The following is a 14,446-nucleotide window of genomic DNA, read 5'->3' as shown; positions in this document are numbered from 1 at the left end:
AGTGGAACCCAGAAATAATGCAAAAGTAGAATTTTATTACAAAGCACAGAGCAACAAGAAATGAGCCAGGATAAACCCTTCCTCAAAGGTCAGCTAGAGCTGACACGTATTTTTGGCAAGCTAATAGACCTGTCAAGAACAGGGCCTAGTGAAAAATCCAAAAGGGAACTTTAAGAGCTACTGGTGATGGAAGAGGAGAAAAGTATTCTTAGACTCACGCAATAATGGTTTTGATAACAATGTCCTTTATCTTCTCCCAAATAGCTTCACTGTCAATTCCTTTCTGATTCAAATAGCTCCAGAGTGCCTTCAGTGCCCTACCGAGACAGAGAGAAACATCTGTGTGTGCCCACAAGTGTGGACATATGCATGCTAGTGTGATTCTAGTCAGAATCAATTCTTTTTATCTCATTTCTAAAGAACCAAGGTAACATGGCCTCTTGCCTTTCTGAGCAATTAAAGAAAGACTTGGTCCCTTTCCTAGGGAAAAAGAACTACCCCAAGGCTATTGCAATTCAATCATCATTACTACAGGAGAAAACATCTACTGGCTAAGATTCAACAGAACATAAACAGCACAAGAGACCATCTGCTTCCTGTATCATTGACACTCACCACTTGTGACCTTGGCAGGCAGTTTCGTCTGCATTGGCTTTGTATTCAACATTCTTCTTATTGATACTGTAGTTGGTCAAGTGCATGTACTTGTTGTTGAGGCTCTTCATTGATGCGGAATATCTTGGTTGGAACAAGAACAAAATGATTATATAAAGCATTCATAAGGAGGACTCATTTATTGAACTGAATGGCGAGAAGAGTGGAAGCTGGCAGCCCAAGAGCTAGAAAACTTGGAGTGCATCCTTCAAAAGAATCCAGCCTCTCTCCTAGTGTCTGCTTTATTTCTGTTATGAGCTATACAATAGGAATGGCTCTGATGGAGGACATTTGCAAAAATAATGGATTAATTTATAGCCTGTAACCAACGGAGTGCTAAAATACTGTAGTACCTCAGTGTATATTTAGCTAACAGAATAAACTCAATAGAACAGACAGTGTGAGCAATTATTCAGCATATGAAGGTGCCTTATGCAGAGTCAGACCCATATTTTACCTAGCTCAATATTTTCTAGCAACTCTCCAGGGCAGTCACTGGCACTAGCTCCTTGAGATCTCAGGCATAGCAAGCATTTCCTCAAGACTTGCTACCAGAGACTTTTTAAAAGAGAGATGCCATGGATGGAACCTGGGTCTTTCTATATGTAACAGGAGTACTTTACCATTAAGTGGCAGCCTCTCCCTTCACATTTCTAAAACAAAGAGATGCAGATTGGTATATCAATGCTCTTTGTTTTTGTTTAAATGTCATTCAGCTGATGTTCCTAGAAGCAGTAATGCAGCTGTCAAAATGCCCCCACAGACGATCTGGAGAACATTCTAGTCACTACAGTGCACAGAATCCATATTCAATCTGACCCTCTTGCTCTCAGCTGCTAATATCCAGCCCATTATAGGCACATGATTCCTGGGGAACCTACTTGCAGCTGGCAAAACGGACAAGTCCATCTTTGAACAAGTAGATACGCAGTGGGTCGTAGCATGTGACGTAAACATAAATCCTTAAGTCAAACTTACTTCCACCAATGAGGTAGGGTTTATGCAAGTATCTGAAAAAGGAAGAGAGATCCATGAACTTCAGCACTGAAAGAAAAACTGTTGGACATTGAACTGTCTTTAGCCTTCCCCTAACTACAGAGGCAGCATCTGTCTTACAGAGACAGCTTTTTCAACATACCATGCCATGGAAAAGAGTCAACTAGGTTTTTGAAGATACTTTAAGATATTTTTAACACAGCAGCAACTGCACCACTCTATCACTGTCCTCCTCTTTAACAGAAGATAAAGGAAAAGAAACCAGATTCCTAGTTCAATTTTAGTTCCACAAGACAGCATTACCAGAAGCCAGTTAACTTCTTGACACCTCCAGAAATTCAGCTAGCCATTCTGCTAAAAGGTTGAGGGAAGACCAATTTGCACCATAGATTTGGGGAAAACCTTGCTCACCTTTGCACAAGCAGCGGCCTGCGCTTTGGCAGCTGGCTCCACTTATGGATGACCTGGATGCCAATGCCCCTGGCTGATGCTGGCTAGAAAAGAGAGAGAGAGAGAGGCATATAGCATAGATTTGCTCTTATCTTACAGTTCAAATTTGAAAGGACATCCTGGGAAGAATAGACCAGTACTAGTCACTAGAATGTGTGTCATTCACAAGAAAAAGTACCCATAGCCAGAGGTTCTGGAAGCCTGTATTAATGCTGTACAATGTACATTCATAATTGTTAAGTAGAGTTTTGCCATCTGTGGGTTATAAGAATCCTTAGAGTTTTAAAAAAAATCAATCCCTCATGGTCTTAGGAAAAACCTGAAGACAAGAGAATGAAAAATTTAGAGGCCAGTGAGGCACTGGTGGGCTTTCGGTGCTCAAGGGGTAAGATTACTGTGCCCTTCACAATTCCTTGACCACTGTCTCCTCTTTCTGTTGCAGTTTTGACTGATGAAACAATGGCAGAGAAGTGAGTTTAACCCCTCCCCCCACCCATGTGCACCCCTGATCCAAACACTTCAAGGAGCATATCCCTACCCACATCTCCTTTGTACCCTTACCGGCTTCACAATCCACTTCTGGCGGCTTCCACAATCTTCCCAAGCCTTCCTGAGCAGCTTGATATCTTGAGGGAGGATAAAGGATTGGGGAAGAAAGTTGAATTCCTTCTTTCCAAAGCGCATTTGCATTTTGGACACGTTTCTCCACAGACGGTCCTTCCGCCCGATTTGAAATGAGCCAGGAAAGTGGTTCAGCTGCAGATGGGAAACAAGAATGCAAGAACAGCACAACAAGGTCTTCTCTCTCTCCTAGTTTTCTACTTTCCATACAAATAGGAAACATCCTTTCCTCCAAATTCAAGGACACCCATGAGAACATATCACCCCACACTAATCCCAAAACCTTTAACTGGTACTCCCTATAGGTAGTTCATACAAAGTAAGCATGCAAGCACCAAGGCACCTGCTATACTGTGTCTTGCACACCTGGAATACCTTCTTCAGAAGCACAGCCACTAAAAGCAGTATGTGGAGGGATGGGGGAGGGAACACTAAAGCAAAGAACAGGAAGGTTTTCAGTTGCGTGGAAGAATGGTGGGGGGAGACTGAAGAGATGGCAGGAGCTAGGTGTATCTTCCCCTCTGCACCCCATCTTGCATGATGTTCTTCAGTTTGCTCTTATGAAGTATGTCCACATCTCCTACCTTCTGGTGTTCCCTGATAATTCTGAACCCAGGAGATTTCATGTGATGGCCCCAGCAGCCCAGCCAGTCATTGTTTCCTGTGGGCAATAGGGCAGTTCAGAAACCATATTTAGTATTATCCAGTCAGTGTTGGATACATTTTTTGCTCTATGCTCAAAACTGGAAATGTTTCAGTCACATAAGTGCAATTATACCTACTTTCTTCTTTTCTGTGACATCCCATGTATTCTCTTCCTACATCAATATCACAATACCCTGAAGGTAAGCCCTGTTCATTCAGGATGGATGGACAGCAGATGCCAAATTATATTGACCACCCCTTTTTCTGTCTAACTCTCCTCTTGTTGGAGGTGATGGTGAAAGAATCTATAGGGCAGAGCAGCCACAGCTCTGTGCTATAACACATGGTCCACAACTGATCACCACATGTATAGCAAACTCTACGATATTCATTCAAACTTTTTTGCATGCAAGACAAGGGAGTTTAACCCATACCATCTTTCCCAGTCTAAGAACAGATTATATGGGAACTGGTAAGGCCTTGCAGAAAACATTGGCAGCTGGTGGTGATAACCACCCATTAAGCTGCCCAAGGGGGCATATGATGGCAGAAGAGCCAGAAGGCTTGCCCAAAATTTGAAGGGGAGCAGTGGAAGAGCCACAATAATTAGAACTGCAGATTCCAGATTTGCAGCATCATGCTGAATCATCCATGCAAGAGAGGCACACTAAGGTAACAAATTCTATGAGAAACTTTAAGTCCCTCTTCTACTGTAACTCAGATCTTCCAAGTAAGACAGCAAATTTTCCCAGCATCTAGCACTATGCAAAAGCAAAGCTGTGGACTTTGCCAAGCTTGTGTGTATTTAAGGCAGACAAAAAGGAACATGCACTCAAAGATTATTCCCATCCTGAAGACAACTCACTCCTGCTGACTTTGAAGTGGGACCTGCCAATGGTTTGCTTCACAATGTTGGGAGTCACAGTGCTCATCTTCCATCGTAGCATCTTCCTCTGTTCCCAAGGAAGCTTCTCCACTAGGAAGGAAGCAAACCTTAAAGATAGAGTAAAACCCAAACTAAGGAACACCCACTTCTTAAAAATACAGTTAAATAAAGAGAAGCCAGAAGATGTAGATTTCTGCTCAGAGCATCTCAATAGGATTTGACCATAAAGTGAAGAATCATTTGCAGAAATTTCACCACTTGCCAATATTACACTGTCCCTGAAATCCCCTTCTGGGATACAGAATACTGGGACAGAGAAGGAAATGGATCCTGAGGTAGATGGACCCTTTTCCTTCTCACCATCCAAAATATGGATAGGTTGAAAGCCCTCTAGAAGATCCTCATTGATTCATGTTAGATTTGTGGGGGTGGTTACTGCCTTGTTCTGATAGTGTACTCTTTGTGTGGTTTTTATTAGAGGTTTTGTTACATTTTCCTGTCTAATAGCAGTGCTATATTAGTTCCTTATTTCTCAGATCTTTGCATACAGGAGCAGACATCATGCACACAACTGCAAGCAAGAATCTCTACAAAGTATGCTGTGGATCAGATGCCTGATGCTGGGGTTAGGGGGAGAATGCAGAAGGCACTACAAAATTAAAAGGAAGCCCATATTTGAAGTGCGAGAAACACTGCCTTAGCAAAACGCATCCAGATTATTTACATGTATGTTCCAAGTGCACAACAGCAGCTTTGACCTTTCCAAACTAAGGGCTGCTGCTGTTTACACTATAATCAATCCCTGTTTCTCACTATGAAAACACCAAAGCAGAGCAAACAAACAAACCATATGAACATATATACATGAAGCTACCTTACACTGAGTCAAACCATTAGTATTTCAAGATCATTACTGTTTACTGTGACTGGCACTGGCTCACCAGGGTCTCAGGCAGGGGTCTGTTATATCACCTACTACCAGATTCTTTTTAACAGATGTCAGGAATTGGACCTGGGACATTTTTTATGTAAAACAGATGTCATGAACTCACTCTTAACTAAACAGGCCTATATCTGCAGCAAGGGAATGCTTGATCTGTAGGCCTTCTCTCCCTGGGACTCGGGGAGGAGGCACAGAAAGAGAGACAGACATGATTTTATCTGCTGCTGAAGGCCTATGAAATATTACCATCCCCTACCAGCATCAAGAGATGATTTATCCATTTGAGTTAACCTCTTCAACAATTACCTCAAGCTCATACTACAGACAGATGGACTATGAATATCTACTTTAAGCTTTACCAGGATACTGTGGTGCTATATTAGAGAATTAGTCAGAAGCCTCCTCTTTTCTTTATACCACAATACACTTGTATCCCTTTCCCTTATCCCAATCCTATTGCTTCCTGCTTTAAGCTATGACTCTTCCTCACTCTCCATTTGATATATTAGTTTCTTCTGGGTTTTCCTGTTCCCTGGAATAAATTCAGATCTACCTTACCTCTCTCATCTCGGGTACCAAAGTATATAGTAGGAGGCACATTAGGGAACAGGCTGCATATAAGGGCTGGCTTCAGAATTCGCTCTTGCCCCTCAAGGGGTGGCACCAATCCTTCAATGCAGTTCCTAGGTGGGGGAAACAGTTGCTCATCTATATGACCACAAGAGCAAGAAAGCAGCACATTACAGAGCAGAGCTGGGTCACCCAACAGCAAGACAACATATCAGCACCAACAGAATATCAGTCCAGTTTAATTCTTGGTAGATTAGGGCCCTAAGGCCCATTATTAATACAAACTGGGACAACGAACTCTTACTTCATCTTAAAAGCACTGTCCCAGAATACAACAAGCATCCCACCAGCTGTCTTTAAGATCAACTTCTCAATACATCTGAGGTTCTTTGCAAGGATCAGTCACCAAAACCATAAACTGATTGTTTGCCTCAGGAAAGCAGAGCATGGCCGTCATCTCCAGCAAATGAATACACCCCTAATTTTGCTCTAGTTAAGAGTGTACTATGGATTTATTCCAGTGCAAAGTGATCAGAAAGCACTTCAACCATTTCTGAAACTCACCTGGATATAATAGCAACAGAACCATTACGGGATAATCCAGCGGAGGATGAACCATCTGATTCACCTATACAGAAAAAGACCATTTAAGACAAAATCCTGGACCATAACACCACCAAGAAATTTGGCATCATAAAGATATTTTAGACAAGATAAGTGTAATTTATATATTTTTCTTATCATATAGGCATTGCTAATCTGTTGATGTAGCTAATTTATTAAGCATTTCTCCTTCTCTGTAATGTTCTGCAAAATGCTTATGCTGAAACCATTTTCTGTCACCAGAAGTTGCTATTCATGTTTAGGACATAGAGTTTCTGAGTATGAAGTATTAGGACAGTTTGGTCAGATAAGCAGGAATGGTGAACCTGGAGTTTGTCACTGGAGATCAAGAGATAAAATAAACCATGTGATTTATCACTACTCATGCATCAGTTTTTTGCCTGCACATTATGTCTGTAAAAAGAATATAATAGATGCTGAAACTCATCATGGGCACTTAGTGCCTTCTAGCCAACCCCATGCTGGGGTGAGCTAAGTCCACAACTTTTCAATTTTGTCTCTGTGTATCTCTGTCTCTGTGTAGTTCTAGTTATTCTGAACTTGCTCCTGTTCTCGAATAAAAGGGTTTTTTTCACAGATCACTGTTTTCAGATTCCTGTGTTAAAATGCCACTATACTATAAGCAGTGTCTACACCTCTGGGGGAACATTTATATGACTCAGACACCACGCTGGTGTTGATTCTTTGGGTAACACTCTTCAATAAGTGTGATTGGACCATTTAAATATTCTCCTTGCAGTATAAGAGCTGCTCACAGATAAGCATGGTTGAGAGAACATCTAAAGGGCACCACAGTTTCTTAACAATTACTTCATTTCAGCCTCATTCTTTTTCCAAAGAGAGATTAAGTAGGAGTGTGTGTCTGTTGTCTGCACGCTCTTCAATATAGACTTAAAAACACCATGCGTATACTGTAAGATTAAGACAGGACTTTGATATAAGGTCTGGAGAACATAAAATATTTATTTATATGGATGCGTTATTCATCATCTATCACACCAGAAAGCCAAAGTGCACTTTCTATTTAAACACAGTAAAGAATGAGAAATTACAGTGCAATATTACATTAAGATGATAAATCAAGCCAATTAGAATGTTAAATAATTAAAACAGATCAATGAAAATATCAGGCTCAGAATAGCTATACATTGTTACAAAACAGTACAATGTTTCCCAAACTGAAATCTTCTTCAAGCCCTTATACAAGGCCATAATTAATTACAGAGCTGGACAGGATGATAAATAATAAACATGAGCAGAAAATAACAATAGCAAGATATTAATTCCTCCAAACCCATTAGAAATGTGTTGGAGGAGAGTTTTATTTTATTTATTTATTTTATTGCATTTATATTCCACTCTCCTCACAAGCAGATTCACAGCAGATCACATCAAAGTATAAAAACAAGGTAGCAAAACAGATAAAAATTCCAGCTCATAAAACTCAGCAACGTTTGTACTGCACAGTACCAAGGACCACCCAAACAACCAATAAGTGGGTTCTCAATAAAATCAATCCTGAATTGTATTGTCGAAGGCTTTCACGGCCGGAGAACGATGGTTGTTGGGGGTTTTCCGGGCTGTATTGCCGTGGTCTTGGCAATACAGCCCGGAAAACCCCCAACAACCATCAATCCTGAATTCTTTCTAAAAGCTAAAATGACTAAAGTGAGACTATTGTACTTTGGTCACATAGTAAGAAGAGAAGACTCACTAGAAAAGACAATGATGCTAGGAAAGTAGAAGGCAGTAGAAAAAGAGGAAGACCCAGTATAAGATGGATTGATTCAATAAAGGAAGCCATGGCCTCCAGTTTGCAAAGACTGAAGCAAGGCTGTTAACAACAGAACATGTTGAAGGTCGTTAATTCATAAGGTCACCATAAGTTGGAAGCAACTTGAGGGCACATAACATACACTCAATCTAAATATCCATTATGTTAAGAACATTCCTAGCAAGAATACTGAGGAGGTATTAAAGTTGAATATTGCTGTTTGTGTAATTATTGCAAGGAACTGGAAAAATGGTCAGATATCAAGTAATGAAGAATGTTTGGGGGAATGGCTACTTACATTAATTGACTTTACACTGTTTCAAGATAACTTCTCTGCAGCTTTTCGTAACCATCAATCAGTGTATCCTTCTGGACCACTGTCATGATCCTGGGCCTGTAGGCCAGAAGGAAGCCTGAGGCCTTAGAGTAAATTTTCCAATAGGCCTGGCTGCCAATTCCCCTGCAGGCCTTCATTTCCCAAGATCCTTCTCAGCTTTAGAATTGGACTAAGGAAAAATGGAGGGGAAAGGAAGTCCAATCATTATGAGGAGGCTGGGCCATGAAAAAGGTAATATAAACTCCCCCAGAAAGGATAAAATATTCTTCTCTTAGGAGCTGCAAGGCAAAAAAGCAGCTACCAGCAGGAGAAGATCCCTCTCCCAGGTAGGGTCAGTTGGACCCAGGAAGGGCCAGGTATGGCAGGGACCAGTCCAGTAGCCATGATAGGAGGCTTTACTGTTTTCTTACCAGATACTTTATTTTGCCCTGCTTGATGAAAAGTGTTTTCTCTTTAATCTGTTGCTCACAAGTGTTCTCTCGCCTCCCCTCCCACACTTGTTTTGGTGATTGCCCACCTTGTTGAATAAAACATTTTCTCTTACTTTGCCTGGGTTTTCACGTCTCAAGCTCAACCGGTCATCTGGCAACACTCTCACTAGTAGAGGGGCACTGCTTGGAAAGGTGAAGGGGGCTAACTCTGGGCCCTTCCTAGTTAAACTCCCAGACCAGAGTGATTGAGTAGGCCCTTGCCTACTCCAGGGCAGAAGAGGGCAGGAGGGAAAGGAGTGTGTTGGTGGGGCTGGAGGGCTCCCAGGAAGAGACACTTTCATTGGACAGGAGCCCGCTAGGCCCCTGCCCCATGACAACCACACTTCTAGCCTGGGATTGGGAAGCACTGTTCTGAGGTGGTTCCAGTTCTACCTAAGGAGTAGGTTTCAGAAGGTGGTGCTGGGGGACTGCTGCTCAGCTCCTTGACCTTTGTGGTCTCACAAGATTCCATCCTGTCTCTCATGCTTTTAACATATACATGAAACCACTGACTGAGGTCATCTAGAGATTTGGGCCGTGTTGTCAGCAATATGCAGATGACAGTCAGCTCTCACACTTGCACCTGATCCCAAGGAGGCTGTAGTAACCCTGAACTGGTGTCTGGTAGCAGTTTTGCAATGGATGCGGGGAGAGGTAACAAACCAAAACTACCTAACAAAAGTTTTCTGGTGAGCGGAAGGTCTGACCCAGGTTTTAAGGTATCACCTGTTCTGGATGCGGCTGCACTTCCCTTGAAGGAACAAGTCTGGGGATGCTCTTGGACTCAGACCTACTGCTGGATAAGCAGGTGGAAGCTGTGGCCAGGGTGCCTTTTACCAGCTTCAACTGGTTAGCCAGCTGCAGCCATTCTTGAGCAGGAAAGATCTGGCAACTGTGGTTCATGACCTGTTTATATCTAGATCAGACTACTGCAGTGTGCTTTACATGGGGCTTCCCTTGAAAACTGTTTGAAAACTTCAATCAGGATGCTGACTGGAGTGGGTCACATCCAGTTTTGGCTTATCTACACTGGCTCCTAATCTGTTTCTAGGCACAATTCAAGGTGCCAGTGCTGTCCCTTTAAAGTTATTTATGATTTGGAACCAACATACCTGAACAACTGCCTACTTCCTCAAAAAACTACCTGACCACTGTGGTCATCTTTGGAGGCCCTGTTTTTTGTGCCCCCACCCTCCAAGAATAGACAGGTGCCAACCTGGGAGAGGGCCTCCTCAGTAGTGGCACCAGAACTCTGTCCCCAGAGAGACTCACCTTTCCCCTTCAGTTGCTGGCTTCTGCTAGCAGATGAAAACATTTTTGTTTTGCTTGGCATTCCCTCAATGATCCCTCCTCCCTCCCCAAAGTTTTTAACTGTTTTTAATATTTCTGTTGGTTTTAAGTTCTGGTTTTAAGATAAATTATGCATTGGGTTGAACAGCTTTTATGATGAAATTTTGTCTGTTTTAAATCTGTTAGCCACCATGATGGCCCTTTGGGGGCAGAAAGGTGTGATAGAAATCTTGTTAATAAATAAAATAAACAATAATGGATTAGAGCCAATAATCTTTTTTGCCAGTGGATGAGGTAGGAGTTGATCCTCTCAGACTACTAAAATGGCTGTGCTAGGGCTCATGGGACATGCATGGACCCCATATGGGATGGGTGCTTTGATAAGGAGAATTGGGTAACACTGAGCAAAAAAAGCGGACTGGATCCAACCCAACAGATTTAAGAAGGGCTTGTTCCTAAATAAATAATATTGACTGAATACTGGAACAGAATTCACCAGCAAAATGCAAAAGTAATTTATTTACTACATTTCTATACTGTTTTTCCTTATTATTCAAAGCAATTCAACAGCTGATATCTCTTAAATATCAGTTAAAATAACTAGATTTTTTTAAAAATGGTGCACTATTTAAAGTACCTAAGAGATAAAAACTATCCTATTCAGGCTAGCAGAAATTATGGCTATAACAACCCTTTTGTTACATTGCTATCTCTTCTAATGTACATTATGAATTGCTATTTGACAAGTGAATGCCAACAAAAATACTATCAAAGGAATCAAAGTTTGTTTTTACTAGTCCAAATTTTTATTATGAAGTTACAGAAAACAGAAATAAGCTGATTATTGAAGGTAGTGCATGGCAATCTTCTTTTTTAGCTGTACTTTTGTATTTTACAAAATAGGCTGGGGACACAATACTACTGACCTTCACCATCATCTTCTTCTCCCTCCTCATCCTGACTGCAGACATCTTCCAAGCCATCAGGGAGTTCTTCCTCTATGTCCTCCACTTCTGCTTGGTCCAATAGGGGCAAGTTAAGTGCAGAGCTGCAAAAATCAAGGGTTAGAGTCACTCTTTTATATATTCCTAAAGAATCTCCAGCGATGGAAGCTAAGAGTAATCTGTGTTTACTACACTGGGACTGATGAAGTCCCAGTGTGTTTACTACACTGCATCTGACGGAGAGAGCTGTGGCACTCGAAAGCTTATGCTACAATAAAGTTGGTTAGTCTTAAAGATGCTACTGGACTTTTTACTATTTTACACTGGGACTGGTATTTAATTGCACAAGCGCAAATACAGCTGAGACATCCCACTGAACAACTTCCATGCCTATTTCACAGCATTATTATTAGAAGGTAATGTACAGGACATTTCTTTATTTATTTACATCATTTATACTCCACCTCTCTCCCCAGTGGGGACCCATTGTGCTTACACTGTACTTCTCAGAGTAAGAATTCAGGCCTGGGTCTCCCAGATACTAATCTGACATTCTAACCGCTACACCACATACAGCATGTTACACTCCAACTCATTCCCTTATCTTAGGATAGCTTGCTTCACACACATGAATTCCTTACATATATATCAATTCCATACAAGAAACAGCAAATACACCCTCATGAGTGATAAACATTCATTTCAGTCATCATTTAAAACATGATAGCAATATATTTATAGGGTAGTGGCAGTCATCCATTTAGGAAAAATAGCCACAGTTATAAAACTGCAAAAAAGTGATGAAAGGAGAGAAAAGGAGGAGAAATGCAAGGTGCCACTTGAGTAATTCTATTTAATACTTTGGCTCGACTTCTGGCACATTTGTCACATAGACTGGTCTCCAAAGGTAAAGCAAAATGGTTATACCCAACTTGAGATGTTTGGGAAAAGCTCTAAACCCCTCCACCTCACCCTCTTTGCTACCAAACTCTACAGCTGATTCCATACCACATCACTCTCAGTCTAGGGCATAAGGCATTCCAGGAGAAGAACATACCATAATGCCAACATACCTACCACAGTACTTACTCAGTATCTTTCACAGCGGTAGACTGCACCCATTTTGTGTCTGTGCCAAACGGCAGAGAGGAAATTGTTGTCTCTTCATCAGAGACAGTAGTCTGTGGGGACAGCTCTGGTTTTACCACATGCTGTGGACTACTGACACATAAAGCGCTGACAGCTGGGCTTGAGGTGGTATGGTTAGAAGGTTCAGGATCTGAGGCTAGAAAGCGAACATTGATGCGTTTAGTGCAGATTTCAGCACCTTCTGTACCAGTAAGGCTCTGGCGGCGGCCACTATGTTCCAGATTTGGGGGCGCAGCAGCTGATACTTCTTTGGGGGTGATCTGTGCTACAATGTGTGGTTTCCACCGACTGAATAGAGTGGAGTGGAAGTTTGCATTCATAAGGCAGGAGCTGTCAATGCGGTGACCAAACTCATTGTAGGCACTAACCTTCCGGACACCACTTGCAGTAAGCTTCCTCATGGCTTCTGTCAACCGCACATTTTGTTCTTTCAAGTTCTGTGATCTATTTTCACCATCCTCAGCTCGCCAAGATGACCGATCTACTTTGAGGACTGTGTTGTTGTGAATGGGTAAGCCAGATTTGGCACCAGTTTGGTCTAAAATTAAGCCACTGTTTTTCCCAAGTTTCCTATCCAGATTTATTGAACAATCTCCGTTTCCCCCAGAATGAATCCAGGAGAACCCTGGTGGTCTTGACAGGCCTTTCAGTTTCTTATTTTCTGGTGGTAGTGGTTGGTGGTGGTGGTGGTGGTGCTGCTGCAAAGGCACTTTAGCACTAGTTGGCCTCAGGAAAGAGTTATTGTTTAGAACTGGTCTATATGAACTGGAGCTTTGCTTCCCTGAGCTGAGGGTAAACCCCTTTGACACTGGACTGCAACGCCCACCAGGGGTGCTTGGCACCAGAAATGGATCCATGGTTGAGGATGACATGGTGTTATTGGGAATAGAGTGAAAGACAGTAGATGGGAAGTGAAGAGGTTTCTTCTCCAAAGTACTTGACTGTAAGCAGATGGACTCAAGCCTCCGATAGGGCTTGTGCCTGAAGTAAGAACGTCGATAGAGCAGGGTGCTTCCGAGAAAGTTTGGGAAAGAATGGGGCTGAGATAAAGGATTGCTCAGCAGCACTGCCTCACGACACAGCAAGTCGGGATACAGGAAGCCAGAACGCTGGGAAGAGGTCCCTGAGTGGACTGGATGGTGGCTCTGGTGAGTGGTTACATGATTCCGTTGCAGCTGCCAGATGGGCTTCAGCCGCTGCTTTGCAAAGTACCAGGCCTCGTTTTTGTGGAGCTTTGTAGTGAGAGGTGGCACTGTCAGCCCTGATGGGATGTCCACTTGGAACTGGTTTCTTGTCTTGAGGCTTAGGCTATAGGCTTCTGGCCCTGCTGAGGCCATGTAGAGCCATCACATACCCTCAACGAGCTCAGCGGTGAACAGAAGTCAGAGCAGCATCTTTACCATACCCAGTCTGAAAAAGGAAATGCACAAATGAACCTTGTTCTTATGTGACAGATTCTCTGCCAAAAAAGACTTTCTTCCCTCATTTGTTTTTCCTTCACACCTTGCTCTTTATACAACTTCTATGTCAAGTTACTAGAACATTCACAATAGCCATAACTATTGAAACATTCAATTCATTGAATGTCTGGATTCTCAAACATAGGTCCTTCATTTGATTACCAAGCTATACTGCTTGGTAGGCAGCAATCCTCTTTGCACTTGTGTGGCAAAATTCTAAAGCAACAGTACCAAGAGTAGAAATTTCATTCACATACAAAATGTATTGGCGCTTGCACTCTGCAATCAACATGTGGCTTGGATCCTAAGATGCCATTCTGTCAGCACAACAACAGCTTCCCTGATGTAACAGCATTTCCACTTGTAGAGAAATATTTTTGCCAATACCCCCTGATGTTACAGAACCCTAATTTGTCCCCCATACTGTTCCTTCAGGTCCACTGACTTGCTAGAGCACAAGTTCAAGGGTGCAGAAGGCTGCAGTGAAAGCAGGGAGCAGGGAAGTTGCCTCCTCCTGCTATGATTCCACTCATGCTAGTTAGGATAGAAGTCTTTGCCCAATACTGTTGCTTTAACCAACAGTAAGAATGTAACACTAAAGAACATGTAATCATTTGAAAAATAGGCACACAC

At 42.2% G+C, this 14,446-nt stretch overlaps 1 protein-coding gene across 3 annotated transcripts in view; it reads right to left on the bottom strand.

The window, feature by feature from the left end:
- Positions 1-14,446, bottom strand: part of TTLL4 (tubulin tyrosine ligase like 4) — a 34,469-nt gene that overhangs the window by 13,510 nt on the left and 6,513 nt on the right. For all 3 annotated transcript variants that reach the window (XM_054971200.1, XM_054971202.1, XM_054971201.1), the window contains exons 3-13: positions 12,294-13,763; positions 11,187-11,308; positions 6,330-6,393; positions 5,754-5,878; positions 4,232-4,342; positions 3,306-3,382; positions 2,662-2,856; positions 2,062-2,144; positions 1,536-1,664; positions 616-738; positions 219-317 (exon numbers count right to left, since the gene is read on the bottom strand). In XM_054971200.1, coding sequence (XP_054827175.1) covers positions 219-317; positions 616-738; positions 1,536-1,664; positions 2,062-2,144; positions 2,662-2,856; positions 3,306-3,382; positions 4,232-4,342; positions 5,754-5,878; positions 6,330-6,393; positions 11,187-11,308; positions 12,294-13,690 — 2,525 coding nt within the window. In that variant the 5' untranslated portion in view covers positions 13,691-13,763. The remainder of the gene's footprint in view (positions 1-218; positions 318-615; positions 739-1,535; positions 1,665-2,061; positions 2,145-2,661; positions 2,857-3,305; positions 3,383-4,231; positions 4,343-5,753; positions 5,879-6,329; positions 6,394-11,186; positions 11,309-12,293; positions 13,764-14,446) is intronic.

Source organism: Eublepharis macularius, chromosome 2, assembly GCF_028583425.1.
Source record: "Eublepharis macularius isolate TG4126 chromosome 2, MPM_Emac_v1.0, whole genome shotgun sequence".
Lineage (NCBI taxonomy): Eukaryota > Metazoa > Chordata > Lepidosauria > Squamata > Eublepharidae > Eublepharis > Eublepharis macularius.
The sequence above is the reverse complement of the archived record's forward strand: the minus strand, read 5'-3'. Positions and strand labels throughout refer to the sequence as shown.